At 52.5% G+C, this 19,713-nt stretch overlaps 1 protein-coding gene and 1 pseudogene across 1 annotated transcript; both read right to left on the bottom strand.

Annotated features, from left to right (window-relative positions):
• Window positions 1-2,452: 2,452 nt before the first annotated feature.
• On the bottom strand, window positions 2,453-4,145 carry LOC147963650 (putative proteasome inhibitor). The gene is made up of 6 exons (XM_087529653.1): window positions 4,075-4,145; window positions 3,326-3,403; window positions 3,209-3,237; window positions 3,063-3,120; window positions 2,904-2,981; window positions 2,453-2,525 (listed from the first exon to the last, which is right to left on the bottom strand). Exons 1-6 carry the CDS (start codon window positions 4,143-4,145, stop codon window positions 2,453-2,455), a joined length of 387 nt encoding a protein of 128 aa, XP_087385779.1.
• Window positions 4,146-4,608: 463 nt separating this feature from the next.
• On the bottom strand, window positions 4,609-17,066 carry LOC147963649 (putative proteasome inhibitor; annotated as a pseudogene).
• Window positions 17,067-19,713: the final 2,647 nt, after the last annotated feature.

The following is a 19,713-nucleotide window of genomic DNA, read 5'->3' as shown; positions in this document are numbered from 1 at the left end:
TGGAGAATAGATGGATTGGATCGGCGCACCTGATACGGTGGCCTGAGAGGGTATTTATATACATGAGCTAGGGCACAAACCCTAACCGGATATACATGAGTTGTTACAGGAGATATACAAGATACTAACAACTTCCTAGATCGCAACTACATGTTTAACATCGGCTTCCGGGGCGGCGGCGCGCGACGTGGCCTATGCGACGGGTGGCGTCGGCGGGTGCAGGCGGGCCGCCTCCCTGGCCGTGAGGGCGGCGCGGAGGCGGCAGGCGTCGGCTGCGGCGGCGACTCCTCGCCAGTCGTTTGCGCCCTGGAGAAGTGGCGTCTTCAACCTAGATCTACTCCGATTCGCGCAGATCTCGGCCCCTGGCGGCTATGGTCTCTGGATCTCGGCGTTGGGTGCGCGGATCTGGTGCTTGGGGGCGGATCCGGGGGAAACCCCTGGCCGGTGCGGCGGCCACACCGAAGGTGGTGCCTTTGTGCGTCGTTTACCTTGTTGGAGGCTTCGGTGGGACTCCTCGTCCTCCCATCCCGTCCAAGAGCTCAGGTGAAAGCCTCAGGTCCCCTTTTCCTGGCGACAACGGCATTCTGGTGGCGTGTTCCTTCTTGAGGATGTCGTCCGGGGATGACTCGAGTGGTGGTGGAGTTGGGTGTGGTTCGAGGGCGGCATGTGGTGGCATGATTTCATCAATGGCATCCTTCTCTGGTCCAGGTGCGGAGGGTTCCAGCCGCTGGTTCGAGGGAATTGGGGTCCCTGCCTCCATGCCCGCGGTAGGCCTTCGGCGTGGCGATTCCTATCCATTACCAGGGGCATGGTGTCGCATCCTTTTGGCCTTCTCTGAGGTTTCAGCGTCTGCGTCCGATAACTCTCGTTCGGTGTTCGGCCTTGCTGCTGCCGATGATGGTGTTTTGGTGGTCGGTTCTCCGTTTCATGTGGGTCTGTCCCTTGTGCCTCTCCTTTGGCAGCCGGGGCACTCTGATTTGGATTCTAGGGTGAATCACTCCGTCGGCCGCCGGTGCGGCACCCGTCGAACCCGGGTGGTAGGGTAGGGGCCCTTTGCGGCGACGGAGTCAGATCATGTTTGCCCTGTTTGATCCCTTTGGTGGCAGCCAGCGACACAAATCATGAATGGTGGTGCCCTCCTCCTGGCATCTCCGTAGGTTAGCTAGTTTTTGGCTTTGAGTCGTTCGATGGCAAGAGTGGTGTATGCTCTTTGCCTTCGAGTTGTTCTGCTGAGCACATTGTATCTTTATCTTTCCGCTTTCCCCTTTCTTGCTGTAAGTTGCAGTCTTGTACTTCTGGCCGGTTGATGGCTTTGTTAATTCAAATCCGGGCTCTTCTTGAGCCTTCGTTCAAAAAAAATGATGCTGCAAGGGCAAGGGAAAGCGGCAACAAGACACAGCAGAAATCTGGGTCTTGTTGGAAGAACTCGAGGTCTGGGTGATACTGCATAGAGAGAAGTGCATATTTCAACCCTGAACTTTTGCCCTAGTCTAATTTACAACCCCGAACTCCAATACCATCTAAATTACAACTCCCAACTCTCAAAACCGGCTAGGATTCAACCCTCCCCTCTTTGTTGACCGGTTTTAACCTGGTTGACCAGTTTTACCAGTCAGCATGCCACGTAAGCAAAAAATGCAAAAATTCCAAGGAAAAAAACTGTAAAATTGAAGAAAATCCAGGAAAAGAAATAAGAAATCAAATTTCCGAAAAACAGGGAAAATAAAAAAATGAATTTCCAAAAGAACAATAATTTCCAGAAAAGACCCAAAAACTCAAATTCCCGAAAAAAATATTTCCAGAAAAAATAAAAAAACATTTTTATTTTCCCTAGCTTTTTTCGCAAACAATTTTTTCGGAATTTTGATTTTTAAATATTTTTTCCTGATCTTATAGATTTTTATTTACTTTTTCTTAAAATTTTGAAAAAAAAATCTGACGTGGCATGCTGATTGGACCCGTTGACTAGTCAAAACTGGTCACCCCAGGTCAAAACCGGTCAACAGGGAGGCGAGGGTTGAATCCTGACCGGTTTTGAGACTCGGGGGTTGTAATTTAGACGGTATTGAAGTTCGGGGTTGTAAATTAGACTAGGGCAAGAGTTTGGGGTTGAAATATGCACTTCTCTCTACTGCATATGGAGAAACTGGAAACAAATATTAAGCCTACTGAGCAGCAACGAGGCAGACATTCCAGCAATAGCTTAGCTAAGATAAGAAGCACAGAGGGTTACGAAGACAGCTCTACATACAATTGTACAGTCGAGTATGACAAAGCACCGTTTCGAAGGTGAATACAGGAGTTTACATTCATGTTCTCAAGCGCAAGCAGAATCTATTTCAAACACAATTTGCGATACATAGCAGGTTGGTGCTGCAAAGCGTTCACGATCGAGCACAGCAGAAACAAAGCAGCATTCAGCGCAGGATGCAGGCAGGCATGAAGCCGAGTCTCAGAAGAAGTCTGGATCTTGTTGGAAGAACTCGAGGTCTGGGTGAGTGCTTCCACCTGAATGCCTTGAACGCCTGCGTCAACAAAAAACTAGGTGGTTGGCATCAGCTGTTCATCGGAGTTTCAGCTAGTGAGCACCCCACCCCTAAACCCCGGTCGTGTGCAAGTAGAAATAGGTATATTGGTTTCAATTATATGTTAGTAAACTGTGTTCAATGACTTCCATGACGCAACAGTATATAGAAATATGTATTATGCTGAATGATGCATTGGATGTGGATGCGAGTTAACTCTCAGCGCGAAAAAAAAGAACCATAAGCACCGTTTGTTTCTTACTTGAGACAACAAACCTTTCTAAAGTGGTGTCAAGTACAATAACAGGCCATCTCCAGCCTTACCGGTTGCCAAGCATAAAGTGGGTCTATAGAAAATGTTAGAAATAATTAACTTACCTCACAAAGCGCGATGATTCAAATCCTGGGACATCGGGCGGGCCAATTGGATCGTAGCGACCACCGGGTGGAACACTCCTATTGTGAAGTATTTGATTCTCCATTTATGACAAAACAAATACTGCAATGGAATATTTAGTAAAGGAAAACTGAACATACCCAGGGTCACCAAAAGGAGTAGAAGGAGTTGAAGGAAAGAAGCATGGATCATTTGGGCCTGTAGTAATCAAATAGATTGTTATTTAGGCAGTACAGCGGAACAAATGTGAAGAGACTCCAGAGATATTCAGTTGACAACATATTACCAACGTGCATACTACCACCTGTCTCACCACTGCAAACAATAAGACCCATATGTTAGTTATGTTTGAAAGAACTGATGTGTCGATGTTTTTACATGCATATTATGGTAGGAGAGAGACCTGTGAGGGTACAAGCCTGCACCAGGAGCAGGGAAGGTGTCATCATGACCAAACAGAACTACAGGAGAATAAATCAGGCTGTAACACAATACATAACTGGAAATATTAGCCCCGTTATCAATATCCTATAACCAATTCACTGGTAGCCTATTTATCCTACAACAGTGCTAGAGAGTGCAAATTTTGGTAAAACCGAACATAATTAAGTTGACATGAATGTAAACTCCCAATCGGGCGCTCCACATTCAACCGGCCGCTCCGCCCGCCCTGACTATTTACGATGGCTAGCCATGGCCCCAAAACTAGACCTCTCCGCGCCCTTCTCCCACCATCCAAGCCTCCATCCGCTGTGGTCATGGCCCGTTCCTTTGCCATGTGGTACATGAACTTCACGCCGGCGTGCCTCGCGCAAATCACGTTGGAGGTCTGTGATGCGGAGGCCTGAATTCATGCTTGCATTTATGCGGGCCAACCATAGAGCTCTCCGCTGCGTTCCAAGGAGATGGAGGAGGGCCACCCATGGGCCATGGCCATGCCAGAGATCATCATGGAGTTAGCGTCAGTGTGGAGCAAGAGCCTGCATCATAGGAGGACAGCTGGTGTCCAGGTTCCGCATTGTATAACCGAGGCAGCACTACGACCGGGTGCTGGCGGAGGCGAAGGAGGAGGAAGCGCTGCACCACTAGAGGAGCTGCCGGTCTCTGTGTTTCATCTTCTTCAGGAGGAGCAGCAAGTACAACCTAGTACACCTCGAGGAGCACCGGCTAGTGGAGGACCAACTCTCGACGGAGCGGACGTCCAAAGATGTCGGCATGGCCATGGTCGCGGCGGACTCGAGTATTGTCGACGAGTAGGAGCGATGATCGATTCCATGCATAGTGCCGCATCATCTGCCGCGAGCGCTGGCAGCTCCTCTACAATGAGATGGAGCACAGCTGCCTCACTGACGTGCTAGAGGTGATGACTAACAACGCGCCGGACCAGCATGCTGATTATGGAAGGAAGGCAAACGTTGGTAGCTCCGCCTCATTCGCACCAGCACACAACATCGACAAGGCCAGTCCGTCCGGCATGGGGATCGTCGACCCCACCTCCACCGGCGATGATGACCAGGCAGACTCTGATGAGTAGTAATTTTTTTAGGGTGTTTTAGATGTTTTAGTTATGGCCTTTTGATATGTATTAAAAAAATCAGAAAATCAATGCAACATCTGGTGTCCCGGACATTTGGAGTTGTTTGTTTTGGTGATCCGAGTTGGAGTTGCCCTAAGCCTTAGCGAGTTCTAATCATATTGGACAGGACCAAATAAAAATAGAGAAATGTCTAATAGCTCCCGGGTGCCCCTACACCCTCATGAACAGTAAATTCATATAAAATTGAAAAAAAATCAAAAAAATCTGAAACTTTTAGGGATCAAGGATTATGAAAGGTTTGATGTTCCTGCAAAGTTTCAGCAACAAATAACCTTCGTGGAGCCCTCACCAGAAAAAACTTTGCAATGATTTTGAACAATGATTTTGTTTTTTATATTTGAGTGTTCTTCCAATGTTATTTTTAGCTAAAACTTTGCAAGATCATCAAAAGTTTCATGATGTTAGATGTCCCAAAATTTCAGATTTTTTTAAAATTTTTTGAATTAGTTTTGAATTTACTGTTCATAGAGGGTGTAGGGGCACCCGGGTGCTGAAAGTCCTATCTCATAAAAATAACATCAAAGTACAGAATGGTGAATAACGGTGTACCACACAAAAGAAGGGAAATATACAAAAGCTTGTATTCATACCCGGCAGTCCTTGCGCTCGGGTTTTCCCACAGAACATATTCAGAACTGGAGCAAGTGACAACAAAGTACAAAAAAGGTGAATAAAGGAGTGCCACACAAAAGTAGAAGGGAAAATACAAATGGTTGTATCATACCTGGTTTGTTCAGAAGTCCTTGTAGTCGGCTTTCCCCACATAACATTTCCAGAACTGCAAGGAGAAGTGCCACGTGTTAAGAGAATTACTAGCAAATGGAGTCCGCTACAACAGGAAAAGCTTTGGAACTTAAATTTTATGCGAAGGAGGAAAATCATCAGAATATAACTAGAAAAGCCCAAATTCCCAATATAATGATATTAATTCATTGATAGCAAGTAAAAATGCAACATGAAGTAATTCCAGAGGGCAATATACTAGATTTTTGTTTGCGATGAGATACACGGAAACTTTGTCTGATTTTAGTGTTAGAGATGGAGATGTGACATGCCACAAGTTTGAAACCCAGCATAGACATACCTGTTTATTGACGAACTGCTCTCAGCATTAGGATTCTGGGCGGCAGCAGTGTCCATACCATTCAATTCAGCCAATAAGCTTAAGTTCAGGATATTAATGAAGTCCGTAATTTTTTTGTACAAATCTTTATAATTCCTGGTCTATACTTCAGAGAAGAAATCCTTCGCACTATATACAAGGAACCAGGGTCAAAAATTCAAAACTTTGAACTGGAAGATCCACGTGTGGATAGAACTATTCAAAAGAAGGCCAGCCATCAGAGCAAGTACCAAAGTATTTTACATAATAATGATAAACTAAACACGACAGAATTGTCCTGTTGGCTGCACCGAGTCTTGCTTAACAAAGAAACTAGAAATGGATTCAGTACTACTTACTTCACATTGTATCACACCTGGACAATATAAATCCATAACTGGTCCAGAAAGTCATACTCAATTGAACAAAATAAATTTTTATACTACAGAATTTGTAGCAACCCAAGTCATCACATAGTAGAATAGAGTAAGCACACCAACATATGCTAGCAGAATTCATAAACAGGCTATATAAATCCATCTCAATTTTTACTTGTCTCTATAATGCTGGTTAATACAAGTGAAGCTACCTAACAAAAAGAATGTGTTTGGTACCAACTCGCTGACTAGCAATGCTCATGTGCATACAACAAGCAAAAAAAAAAACATCATATAGTAGGTCAACCACCGAAGTAGTGTTACATATATAAAACGTCTCCACACGTAAAAGAGAACATGGAATGTCTAGCAAGCTGCAGTATGGTTATAAATCATATGTCCAAAGAAACAGGTCTTGAGTTCAAATGGCATGGCTTATAATTCCTGTTATTATGTTACCAAATAGTTTAGTCAGCCCAGGTCACAAGGATGATGATAGAGAAAGCCAACCATCACCATAAACTGAAATACGTATAGTAGCAAAGCAAATTTCAAATATATCCCCACTTGTTAGTAACCAAATAACGGGAATGTGAACATATCATCACTACCGTCTGAAATATTTATTGGAGTGAAGATTACCACATAACGTAAGTTCATGTCTTAAATCGCAAACCATATTTCCTGTGTGAAGCAAGTCACATCTGTTCTAGTAAATTATACATTGCTCTGACATAGTTTAGTACTGCTACTATCCATTGTGTTTTTAGAATGTTATAACAATAAGCAAAGCACATGAATCTAATTAAGAATGATCTAAAACAATAATAACAAGACTGGAACATACTTTTATCTGGACATGGAAGGGTTCCTCATGTTGTGCCTCAAGATCCATCGCATCAATAGCAAGGAAGTCAGCAATCACTACACATTTCATAAAAATGCACTTCTTCTTGCCCTCCTCCTCATCCTTGGAGTACAAAAAGGCATAGCAGTTGTCCATAAACCGAAAAAGGCTTTCTCCCCGCTTCATAAATAAAGCAACCACCAAGCACAAGGTACCAAGGTAACAACAGGACACACCACACACCAACACACAACGCCACCGCAAGTCAGGTCCAACACACAAACGCACACACAGGCACAAACAGCCCCAAGTTCCGCTGTGGGCACAGCACAACAAGCCCAACACCAAGCACGACGAAACAACCCAATACGGCGGCGGCAGAGGCGGAGGCGACGACATGATGATCTAATCTGGTTCCGGAGGTGGCGGGGGAAGCGGCGGCGCCAACCGGAGAGCCATCGCGTGGAGCTGGGTGATGATGGAGGTGATGGCGTCTCTCTCCTAGGACGGCTAAGCGGCCGCCAAAGCTGCAAGTAACTAGACCATTTGAATAAAGCGACAAGAGCACGACGAAGAGGGATATGCTGAATCACAAGTTTATTCCTAACAGTCCACAGCGTCCAGGCAAGGACCCCAATGGTCAGCCACCTAATGTGGCGCGCCGCAGGTGGGATCGCCTGGAGTTTGGCAAAGAGAGCGGGGAAGTTGTTATGGTCCCAACTTCCACCGACAATCTCGCGGAAACAGCTCCAAAGGAACTGCGCGGACACGCAGGTGGAGAAGATATGGTTCGAATCTTCTTCAGGCCCACAGAGCGGGCAGCGCCCATCCCCAGGGCCATTGTGTTTCAGAACCTCAACGCCAGATGGGAGGCAGCCGCGAATCCATTGCAACAAGAAGATCCTAATTTTCAGGGGGAGGCGGATCTCCCAAATGGAGGAGAGCGCCTCATGGACAAGCGATGGGGCGATGGCCAGGTATAAAGATTTGGTGGAGAATTGCCCAGAAGGCTCAAGTCGCCATCTGGAGCGGTCCTCGTCCATCGAGAGATCAGGCTCGTGGAGTGCAATACAGTCGAGCAACTCATGCCAGTCCGCGTTCTCAGCTGGGCCGAAGGGTCTCCAAAACGCTAGTCACCCTAAGTCAATAAGGGCGGTCGCCACAGAGATCTGTGGCACAACCGCAATGGAGAAAAGGTCCGGAAAGCGGGCCGCAGGGGGGGTGTCGCCAGCCCACCTATCGAACCAGAAGAACGTGGCGGTGCCGGAACCAATCTCGATCGAGGTCCCGATCCGAAGGACTGGGAGGAGCTGAATGATGGACTGCCAGAACTGGAAGCCCCCAGACCTCAGGCAGAAGGCGAGAGGCTGGCCGCGTAGGTATTTCTGCTGAATGATGCGGAGCCACAGGCCACCATCACCATTAGCAATCCGCCATAGCCACCTAGTCAGAAGGGCAATGTTCATGCGTTTGGAGGACATGATACCTAGACCACCCTGGTCGCGAGGTTTGCAGATCTCAGACCACCTGACCATGTGGTACTTCTGCTTATCCCCCTCGCCTGCCCAGAAGAAACGCCCCTGGACGGTGGCAATCTCGTGATGGAGGGTCTCAGGAAGGCTGTAGAAGCTCATAATGAATAATAGCAGGCTGGAGAGGGATGAGTTAATGAGCACCGTACGGGCCGCTTTCGAAAGCCACCTACCCTGCCATGGCTTGATCCGGTGCTGAAGCTTTCCCACTGTTGGGCACAGCTCGGCCACCGTAAGCCTGGAGTCGCTAATGGGGATCCCCAGATATGTCATGGGGACGCACCCGAGCTGGCAGTTAAGCCGATCCGCAATGCTCTTGAGCTCGTCTTGGGTGTAGCCCAAGACCATCACCTCACTTTTGTCGAAGTTGATCCTAAGGCCGGACATTTGCTGAAAGCACAACAGGAGGAACTTGAGGTTGGAGATATCACTCTCCGTGCCCTCCACCATGATAATGGTGTCATCCGCATATTGGAGGAGAGAAATTCCGTTCCCCCCAACCAGATGCGGTACTATCCCCCTAATGTGGCCTGCTGCCATGGCCTTTTCCAGGATGGCTGCCAGAGCATCGACCACCATGTTAAACAGGAATGGGGAGAATGGGTCGACCTGACGCACCCCACAAAATGTGGGGAAGAATGGGCCGATCTCCCCATTAATGTTCACTGTGGTGTGACCCGAGGAAACCATCTGCATCACCCTGGTCACCCACCGGTCGTCGAAGCCCTTACGGAGGAGACATTCCCGAAGGAAGGCCCAACTGACCATGTAATAAGCCTTGTGGAAATCTAGTTTCAGGAAGACGGCCTTGAGGTGTTTGGAGTGCACCTCATGGAGCGCTTCGTGGAACACCAAGACTCCATCAAGGATATATCGGCCCTGGATGAAGGCCGACTGGTCCGGGTGGGTGATCCGGTCAGCGATGGGGGCCACCCTAATGGCGTACCCATTGGCGAGGATGCGGAAGATGACATTAATCACCGTAATCGGGCGAAATTGCCGGATGTCGGATGCCCCAGCCACCTTGGGAATGAGAGTGATTACCCCGTAGTTCAGCTGGGCGAGGTCAATGGACCCAACAAAGAACACATCAAACAGGGCCATCACCTCAGGTTTGATCACCTCCCAGAAAGTCTGGAAGGACTTGACTGGGAGGCCATCCGGGGATAGGTTCATGCCCTTAATTGCCGCCCAAACTTCAGCCTCAAAGAACGGGGCCATGAGGGCCACGTTATCCACAGGGGTGACGCAGGAGTGGGTAGGCCAGATGTCTTATGCTAAGGCAAGACCTCCCTGAGGGGAGGCAGAGAATAGGTCTCTGTAAAAGCCGTCTACATGGGCCCGGATTTCCTCCGGCCGCTGCAAGAGGGTCGCTCCGTCCCACAAGAGCTGGATGGAGTTACGGCGTCTGCGGCCGTTAGCGATGGCCTGGAAGTAGGCAGTATTGGCATCTCCCTTGAGGACCCAATTATGCGTACCTCGCAAGCGCTAGTAAGCCTCCTCGTCAGTGTAGATGACCATGAGATGATCTTCCAGGTCGTATCTAAGCATCCATTCGTCCGCCGATAATCCAGCGGCGTCAGCCCGCAGGTCGAGGGCCTGGATGCCCTCCCGACCCATGTTGGCGCCCCACCCTTTCATGAATTGCCGTGATCGTTTGGCATAGAAATGCCATGAATCAACGGCTGAGAGGGCACGGTGGAGGGCATCGCGCGCCTCGCGCCACCTGGTACCCACCGTGGCAGTAAATCCAGGCTGGCGTAGCCAGAAGGCTTCGAAGCGGAAGCGGGACGGTAGGGGTGGGCGCTCATTCTTCGAAGAGAGGAGAAGGGGGACGTGGTCTGAACCAATCTGCGTAATCACCCGGAGCGACGCTAGGGGCAACGAATGTCCCACTCAGGGGAGGCGAAAACCCGATCGAGGACCGAGCGAATTGGATCAACTTGGCGGTTAGTCCAAGTGAACCTGGCCCCGACTCGATCGAGCTCGCGCAGCCCCATGTCAGCAATGTAATCATTGAACATTTGCATGCGAGGAAAGTTCACTAAATTGTTGCTCTTGTCTTCTTCCGTCCTGATGAGGTTGAAATCGTCGCCCACTACCACCGGTAGCTGGGAGGATGGAACCTTCCTACGGAGCTCAGTGAGGAAGGCCTCAGACTGGCGATGGTCGGCAGGGCCATAAACCGCAATGATTTCCCATTTGAAATTTAGGGCCCGTTCGAACACCTCCATGCTGACGAAGAACTCTCCCCGGTCCATGCTTCCTACCTCAAAGGTGGCATCCCTCACTCCTAGTAGGATGCCGCTTGAGTGGCCCGTACTCCCGCTAGAAGGGAGCCAGTGCCAAGCGAACAAGTCGGAGCTCAGATGCTCAAATTCCCACAGGGAAAATTCTGAACGCATCGTTTCTTGGATGGCCACAATGTCGATTCGCTTGGTTCGCATGTATTCTATGAGTTGGCGGCGTCAACGCCCTCTTGACCGAAACCGCGGATGTTCTAGAAGAGGGTTCGCATCACTCATCCATCGGGGGGTTGCTTGACCCCAAGACACGTGAGGCGCTCTGGGCGCAGAGGGCTGCGGTGCGGGAGCGGGTGCGGCCCCCGATCTCATCCGGGGCGGCCGCCGCGAGGGGAGGGCCGCTCGGGATAGCCCCAGAAGGGGATGCCGAGGAGGGAGGGAGACGTGCGCGGGCCTCGTCCAGACGACCATCGAGGATTTCCCGCGCATGGATCACCTCGATCTGAACTAGAGGGGGGCGGTGCAACCTCCCCCCTGAACACTATGGCCGAGTATGCTGCCTCCTTAGCGAGGTGGCCAAGCGGAGCCGACTCCAAAGCAGAAAAGGAGCAAGTAGCAGAGGAGGCTGGAATGGACGGGGTACCTGGCTCAAGGTTCCGGGCAGCAGCCCGGAGCGCAGCTTGTTCGGGGATGGGCACAGCCAGGCTACCCGCCGGCCTGGCCGCCTCAATCTGAATGCTGCGTCGCGAGAAAGTCACCGGGGTCGAGGTTGACCGACCCCTCCTGGAGTACGCCATAGACCGAGGCAGAAGTGGGGGGCGGCCACCAGGGTGGCCACCACCGCCGACAACCCACAAAGGGCGGTGCACGAGGAGGCCGAGGGGCAGGTCGATGGAGAGGCGGGTGTGGCAGGGGCCAGAGTCGTCGGCGCTGGGGTCACGTCCGGGCCAGGGGGAAATCAGGCATCCCCTGGTCCGACAGCACTCGGACGGCTCGGGGAGTGACTGGGGGCGTGTCCCCTTTCGGGACCGGTCCAACCCCCACGGGAGGAGGCACCGGCGAAGGCGGGGGAGCAGGCGTGGAGTCAATCCCGGTCAGGAGCACAAAGAGGATGGTGGGAGGAGTACCATCTGGTGAGCGGGGCGACGACACCGAGAACACAGCAAGGCTCGCGTCGGACGCATCACTCCCGTCCGTAGGAGGCGGAGGTGCCGCCCCGTGGCCGCGGCCGGCGTCCGAACCACCCTTGGACGCTCCTGGGGGAGGAGGTGGGTCGCGGGGGCTGTCCTCATACTCGTCGTCGTCCTCCGAGCCAGAGTGTCGGTCATGGCGGGGGCCACGGTCGCCACGATGCCCCCCACGCCCCCACCAAGAGGGCCGCCCAAGAGGATGTCGTCGGGGATGCGAGGGCGGCCGATGTGGTTGGGCGGCTCGAGAGAGATCCGGAGGTCGAACCCCTGGTCGTTGAAGAATACCCGGATCGTGGCACGAAGCTTGGACGAGTCAAGGGATTTGACATTGATCCGGACCTCCTCCTCCTTGCGGAGCAAGAGCTTGTCCACCACGACCACCTTGCGGAGGATGCGTGACATATTCCGAATGACCCTCTCCGAGCGCGCGATGTCAGGGAGGCCGCCGATGAGAATCCATGCCGTGTCCACGATGGCCACAGCCAGGGGGTCCCGGACCAGGACAGAGATGTCCACCAGCAGCTTGTAGAGGGCGAGGGTGATGTCGTCGCTGTGGGTGCCGTAGCCATGGCTGACCACGTCGAGGAACACCACCGAGAACTGGTTGCTGGTCAGAAGTGTGGCCCGCCAGTCCCAAGTGTAGTAGTAGAGGTGGTTGAGATCGGCCTCGATCATCTCGTGGGATGCCACCTCGTCCCGGACGGTGACGATCGCGAGGAGCGAGGGTGAGGGAGGCGGGAGGTCCGGGACCTCAATGTGGAAGTAGCCGAGACCCTCGATCGCATGCCCGTACATCATCAACTCCTCCGACACCGGCCGGTCGGAGCAAAGAGCAGTCGGATGGTCAGGGTCGGCGCACACGAAGAAGCACTGGGGACGGGTGCATGCCACCTGGGAGTGTCCAGCAATGCCACAGTTGAACCACTTGGCGAGGTCGGCGGCACGATCATCAGGTAGGAGGGCGATCAATGCGGGGATGGCCAGGTCGCGCGCCCAAGAAGCGGTGGGGGCCCGGCCGGAGCCACGCCCCAGGCCCCTCTTCTTCTTGCGCTTGGGACCCGTCTTACCCCGGCCGGCACCGTTGGTGCCCGATGGAAGCTAGGCTCGCCGCGAGGGGGCTGGTAGCGGCGCGACTCCTCGAGAGGCGCAGGAGGGTGCACACGGGCAGGGAAGCGGGAGCGCCCGCCACGGGGTAGCGAGTGGTCACCGTCACAGCGTCGAGGTGGGGATGGGGAGCGACGTTGCTGCGCTCGCCAGTCAGCGGCCTGCGTGGGCGAGCGGGACTGGGAGCGGACCCGACGTTCAGCCCGGGCCGGCGAGCGACGAGGCGGAGAGCGGTAGTCAGTGCGGGAGGGCGAGCGGCGGTCAAAGCGGGGAGGGGAACGACGGCCATCACGCGTCGAGAGCTGACGGCGGAGGCCGGTCTCGTGGCGAGCCGCGTCAGGGAAAGGGCGGGGCGCCGCGCGGTGCTCGTCCACCCGCCTCTTGGGCCGGGGGCCCCGTCATTCCATGCGCGGGGCATGGGCGTCGGCGAGGATGGGGCTGGGAAGTCACCGGGGGGGAGGCGGCGGCCGGGGGAGCACGGGGGAGGAGCGCTAGGGTTCCAGGAGCTGAATCGGGGGTGGAGTGCGGGATTGGGGGGCGAGGGAGCCCAGCCGGAAGCCGGATAGCCTGGCTGACCGCGTGGGCCGGCCCACGAGCGGCCTCAGTGGGGAGGCCCAGAGCTTCACGGCCCAACCAGCGGGGCAGGGAGATGGGTGCGAGAGTCTCCCTCGTCGCCGCCATCCCTGCCTCGGCCGGTGCCGGAGCTAGGGGAGCGGGCCACACATGCTGAGGGCCCGGGCGGGGTGAGAAGCGAAGGGAGGACGAGCCAAACGCATCGATGAACGGTCTGAAGGGCGAGGTGCGGCGAAGAGACGGGGTGCACGATGATCGGGTCGCCGGGACGCGAAGGGGAGCACCGGCCTGGGAGGGAGGAGTCCCGAAGGTCGAGGAGCGCCAGGAGAAGCACGCCCGTCCCTGGTCGGACCGCCCTGCGACGCCCCACGCCGGAGCGTGGCGGCGGCGAGCGGTCCTGTTGCCCAAGGAGACAGCTTTCCGGGCTGGGGACGGAGGTGCCGCAACCGCGGGCCGGCGGAGCCGTGCAGGGGAAGCGGAACCGCCACGCCGGGGTAGGGGGACAGCGACCATCCGGGCCACCGCCAGCCGCGGTGGAGGGTCGCGGCGAACCACCGGACAACCGGCCTCCGCATCCTCCACCTCCACGAGGTCAGCCCATAGGAGCACCGGCGTCGGCGCCAGGGACAGGGGAGAGGAGGGGACGGGGCAGTCGGGGCAGCTGGGGGCGAGGTGCCAGCGGGGGCGGGTGACGGCGGGGGCAGCGAGGCCGCGGGCGGCGAGTCGCCGCGGGGTCGCGGGAGCTCATCCCTTGTCCTAAAGCATCTCTGAGCAGTTGTCCATACTGTTCCAACCATCAATTCCAACCTCCTCCTCCTCGTCTAGAATTAAGAAAAATAAATACATTACTTATATGATTAAAGCCTTGCAATTACAATAAAATTCAGGACTCACTTTCCTCTTTTATCTCACAACAAAATGTAACTTAATTCCCATCGAGTGAACCAACTGCACATACTCTAAACTCCCGTTAGAAATTTACACTTGGTATATTCCGGCTAGAATGACTGGTAAATTAGTTCCACAATGCAACAGGAAAAAGAATTTCATGGGTTCTATTCATTTAATGACCGGATATTCTCCCTCTCAGAACTATTTAACATAATGCTATGTTTCTAAATTTAGATGTCTATTTCCCACCTATTAAGATCAGTTTGACTTGAAAATAATTCTAATTTTATCCCTCCTTGAAAATTATTTAACGTAATGCTAAGTTTCTAAATTTGGATGTCTATTTCCCACCTTTTAAGGTTCTAAGTTAGATGTCTATTTCCCACCTGTTAAGATCAGTTTGACTTGAAAATAATTCTAATTTTAATGACCGGCTAATTTTAGATCAGAACATATAAACATAAACTCCAGCTCAAGAAGGATATACTCTGATTCAGAATTCCAAAATACTAGCATATTATATTATTACCAGAGAAGATCAAACCATAGACCATAAATATAGGGAAGGGACTGATTGACTGAATTTAAGTTGACAATTAAGCCGTTAACTGTTTGACTCAGGGACAAATTTCCCAAGTCAACCACGCCTGAAATAGAAGAAGCAGCTACTGGTTCAGGACCTTGCACCATTAACACCTAAGTATAGCCGAACCATCAATCTACATCTATCCACTCGGGAACTAAACCCGAAAATCATCATCAGAGATGCCTTTGTTAAGAATCTAAAGAACATGAATTAGCAATGATGTTACTTTTGCAACATTTCGAGAGAGTGAATGCACATACAATACACAAAAAGGAAAATTTTAAGAGGTTTAAACTGTTGTTCAATAGAAAGGTGGCGCTCCTGCCAGTTCCTCGGAAAAAAAATCCTTGGCAAAAATCAGATGAAAATAAATGTGTAACAGGAGTCGTGCAAAATTTCCTTCGAGAATATTTGAATCCAATCTAAAAACACTTCAACATTAAAATGTAACCTTAGTTCTATAAACTTAAAACCAATCACTTCATCATTGGTTCAATTAATAATTTCTAACAGAAGGAAGTGGTTGAATTTGTGAATACGATGGCAATCGTGTGCAAGCATCAGGAAATGTTTGTTGAAGGTTTATGTTATAATTGATGCACAATCTGTAGTTCAAATTGAGTTTCAATTACATGCATGTTTTAGGATTATTTTGTGTAACCAAGTTCGTTTATGGTTCAAAGTACTAGCTAGATATTAACTTTTGGTATGTTATGCGGGCCAAGCACTACAACATACTGATCTACTGTATTGAAAAAATTCTGCCATGTTTAGCAAGCACAGAGCAAGGCAGCAATTAAACCGTAGAATAATTAAAGAGACTCCCGCGTGATCAGGTGACTAGAATTTGATGGATGTTTCTTGATGATGGCATGGCTCGTGATGTCATTATTATTTTTATTTCTTTACTTGACAAGTAAAGTGTGGCATGAATTTCAGGAAGGCCGAGTGAATCCAGCTGACTTTGGCCGTCCGATTCGGCAGCTATGTGAGTACATGTTTGACGCTATAGTGTGCTATGCGATGCATTTAGTGCGAGGCCCCTGCAAACGCAATAGCACCGAGATAAAGCGCTATTAAAAACTATGATTGACATGCTATATCTTTAGGCGGGGAAACAGAAGGTGGGGTGGTAAATCCAAATTCAAAACTGGTGTATTAATTATAATAGTAGAGATTGATGATAGTATACATAGAACATTGACACTGCAATGATCAACTAGTACTTATGTAGTTCCGTAGAATACAAAGAATTGAATAATAATCCAGTGACCCAAGTCTGAATCCAGAGGTTCAATACAGAACTAACGAAATTTAGCATAGTAGCATACAGCGCACTACTAAGTTCAGTCACACAGGCAAATTTAAATTACGAATTCCGAAATAGGAATTTCACTCCACTGCGTGGCTTGAACTGCCAATTGCAGATCAGAACATATAAACAGAAACTCCAGCTCAAAAATCGATACTCTGATTCAGAATTCCAAAATGGCATACAATATTACTCCCTCCGTCCTAAATAAGTGTCTTTGATTTAGTACAACTTTTCTTTGGATGGAGGGAGTACTAGCTACCAAAGAAGATCAAACCGTAGATGATAAATCTAGGGAAGGGACCGATTCACTGAATAGTTGACAATTAAGCCTTTAAACTGTTTTACTCAGTGACACATTTCCGAAATCAACCACGCCTGAAATAGAAGAAGCTCCTACTGACCTTGCACCATTAATTTACACCTAAATATAGCCGAACCATTGATCTACATCTATCCACTCAGGAACTCAACCCGGGAATCATCATCAGAGATGCAACAGGAGCCCTAAACATGGGTCCGTCAAATCCTAACTAGCAGGCTACTGTATGCTCACACTAGAAAAAAACACATATACGTAAGTACATAACATAACCCCTAGGGCTAAGGGCGTAAGGCGGAACGCAGCTGCGGACGGGGGCTCGAAGAGCGCGGAACGACCGACGGCGCAGAGGGAGTATCCGTCGGCGAGGAACGCGGCGTTTGCAGCGAACGCGAGTCCATCGTGGGCACCGCGGAAGAAGGGGCGCGCGGCCCTCACGACTGCCATCGCGGCCTCGGCGGTCACCATCGTGGAGGCGGTGGTCTCGCGGTGTTTCAGGGGTTCTGGTGAAGTACTGTAACGAACCGGAGAGGAGGGGATCGGAAGTAGGTGAGGGAGAGCGAGAGAGAGACTTGGAGAAGAAGAAGGCGAAATGCTTCCCGAGGAAGGATTAGGTGAGTGACAGTCTGTTACATCGCATGCCTTGCCACAGGCGGCTGGGTGCCCCTTTTATCATTCCCTCGCTCACACTCACGCACACTTTCAGCTGGGGCCCGATCCTTGCCACGTCACACTGGACAAGTGGCGGACAAGTGGCCAGGTGTGACATTCTCCCCCCCTTGAGCGCGAGCTCCCTCTTCAGTGCTGCTGTCTTCGTCGTCCCAGATGAGTGCAGTTGGAAAGCGTTGCCGGAGGGTGTCGAAGTCCTCCCATGTCGAAGCTGCAGTAGCGGAGTTCCCCCATTGAACCCTGATCTGGACGACTGGGGCATTGCCTTTCTTCATCATGCGTCGCTCCAGGATGCGCGTGGGTGCCGTGGTTGCCACGGACAGATCAGGCACCCATGGAAGTTCTGCGTACACCGGCGTGTAATCCGGCGTGAACGCGGCTGGATTCCGGTAGGTCGAGCTTGTACGCCATGAGCCCGATGTGCGCGATGACGGTGTAGGGCCCGAAGAACTTGTAGGCGAGCTTGGCGCAGGGCCGACTGACGACGGACTGCTGGACGTAAGGCTGCAGCTTCAGGAGTACCTGCTCGCCCACCTGGAACTGGCGCTCGGTGCGATTGCGATCCGCTTGCTTCTTGCAGCGCTTCTGGGCGCGCTCCAACTGGGCGCGTATGTGCGCGGTGTGCGCCGCCCAGTCCAGGTCGTCACTGGTGGGCGCGTCGTTTGGCCAGGCTGCCATGGCCCCCAGGTTGGCCTCCTTCCCGTGCAGCGCCTTGAACGGAGTGCAGTTGAGCGACGAATGGAAGGTCGAGTTGTACCAGAACTCCGCCATGGGCAGCCAGCGACGCCACTTGCCCGGAGTATCGTGCACCGCGCACCGGAGGTACATCTCCATGCACTGGTTCACCCGTTCGCTCTGGCCATCGGTCTGCGGGTGGTAGGCGGTGGAGTACAGCAGCTACGTGCCGGCTCCGGCGAGCAGCTCCTGCCAGAGGTTGCTGGTGAAGACCTTGTCGCGGTCGGAGACGATCGAGGTGGGCACCCCGTGCAGCTTGACCACGTTGTCCCAGAATGCGCGCGCCACCTGCGCCGCGTGGAAGGGGTGCCGAAGCAGAATGAAATGGGCGAACTTGGTGAAGCGGTCCACCACGACCATGATCGTGTCGAAGCCATCCGAAGGCGGCAGCCCCTCCACGAAATCCATGGTGAGGTCTTCCCAGGGCGCGGATGGAATGGGCAGCAGCGCCAAGAGTCCGGCAGGCTTGGTGTGCTCGTGCTTGGCCTGCTGGCAAGTCACGCACTGTTGCACGAACTCCTCGGTGTTGCGCTTGAGTCCCCACCACTCGAAGTGCTTGCGCACGCGCTGGTATGTTGCTGTGACGCCGGAGTGGCCGCCGACCGCGCTATTGTGGAGCGCGGCGATGAGCTTGGTGCGGAGCGCAGTGTTGGCGCCAATCCACAGGCGGCCACCGCGACGGATGACGCCGTGGTGAAGTTCGTAGCCGTCGTCGTCGGGGCTGGTGATGGCGAGTTTTTGCAGTCGATCCTGGGCGTCCGGGTCGGTGGAGTAGGAGTTGAGCACCTCCTGAATCCAAGCCGGCTGGCACGCCGAGAGCGCGGCCAGGTCGAGTTGTTTGCCCATGCGGGACAAGGCATCAGCCGCGCCGTTGTCGAGTCCGCGCTTGTACTGAAAGCGGAACTGCAGCCCGACAAGTTTCGCCATGGCCTTGCGCTGCAGCTCGGTCTCGAGGTGTTGCTCCCCCAAGTTGCAGAGCGACTTGTGGTCAGTGAGGATGTCGAAGGGGCCGCGCTGCAAGTAGGGGCGCCACTTGTCGATCGCCATCATCACTGCCAAGAACTCCTTCTCGTACGTTGAGAGCTTCTGGTTGCGCACTCCGAGCGCCTTGCTGAAGAACGCGACCGGATGGCCCTCCTGCACCAGCACTGCCCCGACGCCCGTGTCACAGGCATCGGTCTCGATGGAGAACGGCTTGGCAAAATTGGGCAGGGCGAGCACTGGCATCGTCGTCATCGCGATCTTGAGCTGTTCGAACGCCGCTTGCGCCTACTCGCTCCAGGCGAAGCCTTTCGTCATGAGGAGCTGCGTTAGGGGCTTGGCAATGATGCCGTAGTGCGGCACAAACTTCCTGTAGTAGCCGGTGAGCCCCAGGAACCCGCGCAGCTCGGTGGCGTTCGTCGGCGTTGGCCACTGTTCCATGGCCTGCGTCTTGTCCTTGTCTGTGGCCACGCCCTCCTTGGAGATCATGTGCCCCAAGTAGTCGATGTGGTCGCAGGCGAAACTGCACTTGCTCTCCTTGACAAATAGTTGATGCGCCCGCAACAACTCGAAGATGATCCGGAGGTGCTCGATGTGCTCTTCCGTAGTTTCACTGAAGACAAGGATGTCGTCAAGAAAAATGATCACAAATTTGCGCACATACTTACTGAATATGGCGTTCATGAGGCATTGGAAAGTCGCCGGGGCGTTCGTCAGGCCGAACGGCATG

Source organism: Triticum urartu, chromosome 6A (genome assembly GCF_056163025.1).
Source record: "Triticum urartu cultivar PI428250 chromosome 6A, HENAU_Tu73, whole genome shotgun sequence".
Taxonomy (NCBI): Eukaryota; Viridiplantae; Streptophyta; class Magnoliopsida; order Poales; family Poaceae; genus Triticum; species Triticum urartu.
This window is presented reverse-complemented; position numbering and strand designations above follow the sequence as displayed.

Excerpts from the sequence above, each read along its gene's own strand:
- LOC147963650 (XM_087529653.1), bottom strand. The coding sequence starts at position 4,145 with ATGGCCATGCCGACATCTTTGGACGTCCGCTCCGTCGAGAGTTGGTCC. Across the intron at positions 3,238-3,325 it reads GCAGGCTTGTACCCTCACAG|TGGTGAGACAGGTGGTAGTA; the intron begins GTCTCTCTCCTA and ends TATTGTTTGCAG. Across the intron at positions 2,982-3,062 it reads ACTCCTTTTGGTGACCCTGG|GAGTGTTCCACCCGGTGGTC; the intron begins GTATGTTCAGTT and ends ACTTCACAATAG.